The following is a 2,295-nucleotide window of genomic DNA, read 5'->3' as shown; positions in this document are numbered from 1 at the left end:
TATATATATATATATATGTATTGATAATTTTTTTTAGTTTAATATTTTAATTTATTCTTAAAAATATTTTTGCACACCCTAACTTAAATCTTATCCACCCTTACTACAAGTATTTCCAACTTTAAGAGTACGAATAAGTGTTTGTGAACTGCAAGTGTCACTCTTTATTATAAATTTATATTATATATGTGAGTGTGTCTAATATTAATTGTGTGCATTACTTTTTGTTATAATGTTATTTGTGTGAATAATGATGTATGTGGATATTTGTGTGTACAGTATAAATATAATATAACTTTATATAATTTAATAATTAGGAAATAGAGAGGGTTTATTTCATGTGTGTGTATTGTTATCATATTATAATAACTTTTTGTTATAAAGTCAGAAAAATTCAAGAAGAAAAATTGTAAAGTTAGTGATTGTTCAAGCATTTAATTGGTTAAGTAAACACTGTGTATTATTTTATGTATGAATGAGTGTGGTTGTGTGCGTCAATAATTAATACTGAGCCAATGAGTTAAGTTTATTCATTTAGTTTAAAATATTTTATAAAAACAATGATAAATTAATAGATAATAACAACTACATAAAAATAAAAATGTTAGACGAACTTAACAAAATAAAATAGTCATACCTACCCATATTGGCAATAAATACTCATAATGAACTATCATGTAACAATTCAAAATTTGAAAACTTGTAGAAGGAAATTGTAAAACTTTTTTTTTTTTTGGTGTCGATAACTTGATATATTCAAGTTCGCTTTTTATTAAAAAAAATTTTAATTTAAATCTCTTAATGACTCTTTTAAACAAAATTCTTGGAGCTACCATTGAAAAGGAGGGGTTTTGGTTTCATGAGAAATGGGGGTTTCTTTTCTCTAGAGGCTGAAAATGTTTTACTTTACACTCCTGTAAAGGCGTAAATCTTTCTTTTTTTTGGGAGATTCCATAGGATTACTTGATACACGATTTTGGCAAGTAGGGTTGGGTATAGGTGGTTCACTCCTCAAGGGTGGATCCAAAGGGCCCGGTGCCTTGGTAAGGTTCCATGTCATTAAAAGAAAAAAAAAAGGTGTAAAACTTTTTCAGCCCCAAAAAGTGTGTTTTTCCTGGTCAATAGAAAATGATTTTGGTTTGATCAAGTTTTTTTAGCTGCCCCAAACGCTGGAAAATGAGGAAATTTTTTTCCGAAAAATGTTAATGTTGAAACAAACGGGGCCTTAATGTTATTTTGTGCTAAAAATTTTCACTTTTGTTATATAAAATTTGTTGAAGCTAGCACAGTGAGCTGAGTTTAGTTGTGGCTTGTATGTTTTTGTGTTTTTGGACTTGATATAGGGTTTCGAGGCATATGTTGGACTACTGTTACTCAAGACTGCTTTCATTGGGGTTGTTTCTGAATGGCAGGTAATTTTTGTAAAAAAAATCTTTAGCCAAATGATATTGCATTCTTGATTCTAGGTACTGAAGCAATGTTTATTGATAGAAAGAAAGCTGTTGTTGGCAGGTATTTTTTTGTGGGATCCTTCTAGTTTTAATGGCTGTCGGGAACTTCGCAAATACAGTACAGACACTCATGGCAAAGTCAAGGTTTAAGGCAAAGATGAAAAGAAGTAAGAGCAAGCCGGAACTGTAATAAATCATCTCTAATTATCATCTTCTTCCTAAAGCTTTTTATAGGATCTCATTTTTGGAATGCTTTTCTGGGTCTCAAACGTGTTTCTTGAAGCTAATGCTGTAAAAAAATTGCTTCATAAATCTTCGTTTTTACATCTCATTAACCTTTATATGATGTAGCATTGATTTTTTACACCACCACAAACAGCACACCACCACCCCCCCCCCCCCCCCCCCCCCAAAAAAAAAGTGTGAGAATCAATGCATTTTGACAGATCCATAATCTTGGATGCAAATGCTATGATTTCGGTGACCTGTGAACATATATTCTCTTTCACTGGGTAAAGTTGGAATCAAGGTATAGACTGTGTTAGGTTAGATTGTACGTCATCCTAGAGATGACTTTAACAAAATAATTTAGTGGAGGGGTGGGGGCGGAAAGTGATCGAACACTAGACATTATAAACACTTCAAGACCACACACACCTACCGCTAATGCTCTGGAGTGATTTGTNGGAGGGGTGGGGGCGGAAAGTGATCGAACACTAGACATTATAAACACTTCAAGACCACACACCTACCGCTAATGCTTGGAGTGATTGTGATAATCTCTCTCTCTCTCTCTCTCTCTCTCTCTCTCTCTCTATATATATATATTGCTATTTGTCTATAG

At 32.5% G+C, this 2,295-nt stretch overlaps 1 protein-coding gene across 2 annotated transcripts in view; it reads left to right on the top strand.

Moving 5' to 3' along the window:
• Nucleotides 1-1,792, top strand: part of LOC112039240 (uncharacterized) — a 9,782-nt gene extending 7,990 nt beyond the window's left edge. For both annotated transcript variants that reach the window (XM_024072096.2, XM_024072097.2), the window contains 2 exons: nt 1,344-1,412; nt 1,513-1,792. In XM_024072096.2, the coding sequence (XP_023927864.1) occupies nt 1,344-1,412; nt 1,513-1,641 (198 nt within the window). In that variant the 3' untranslated portion in view covers nt 1,642-1,792. The remainder of the gene's footprint in view (nt 1-1,343; nt 1,413-1,512) is intronic.
• Nucleotides 1,793-2,295: the final 503 nt, after the last annotated feature.

This window comes from Quercus suber, unplaced genomic scaffold (assembly GCF_002906115.3).
Source record: "Quercus suber isolate HL8 unplaced genomic scaffold, Cork oak 2.0 scaffold_855, whole genome shotgun sequence".
Classification (NCBI taxonomy): Eukaryota; Viridiplantae; Streptophyta; class Magnoliopsida; order Fagales; family Fagaceae; genus Quercus; species Quercus suber.
Note: the sequence above shows the minus strand (reverse complement) of the source record. Positions and strands in the feature narration are given on the sequence as shown.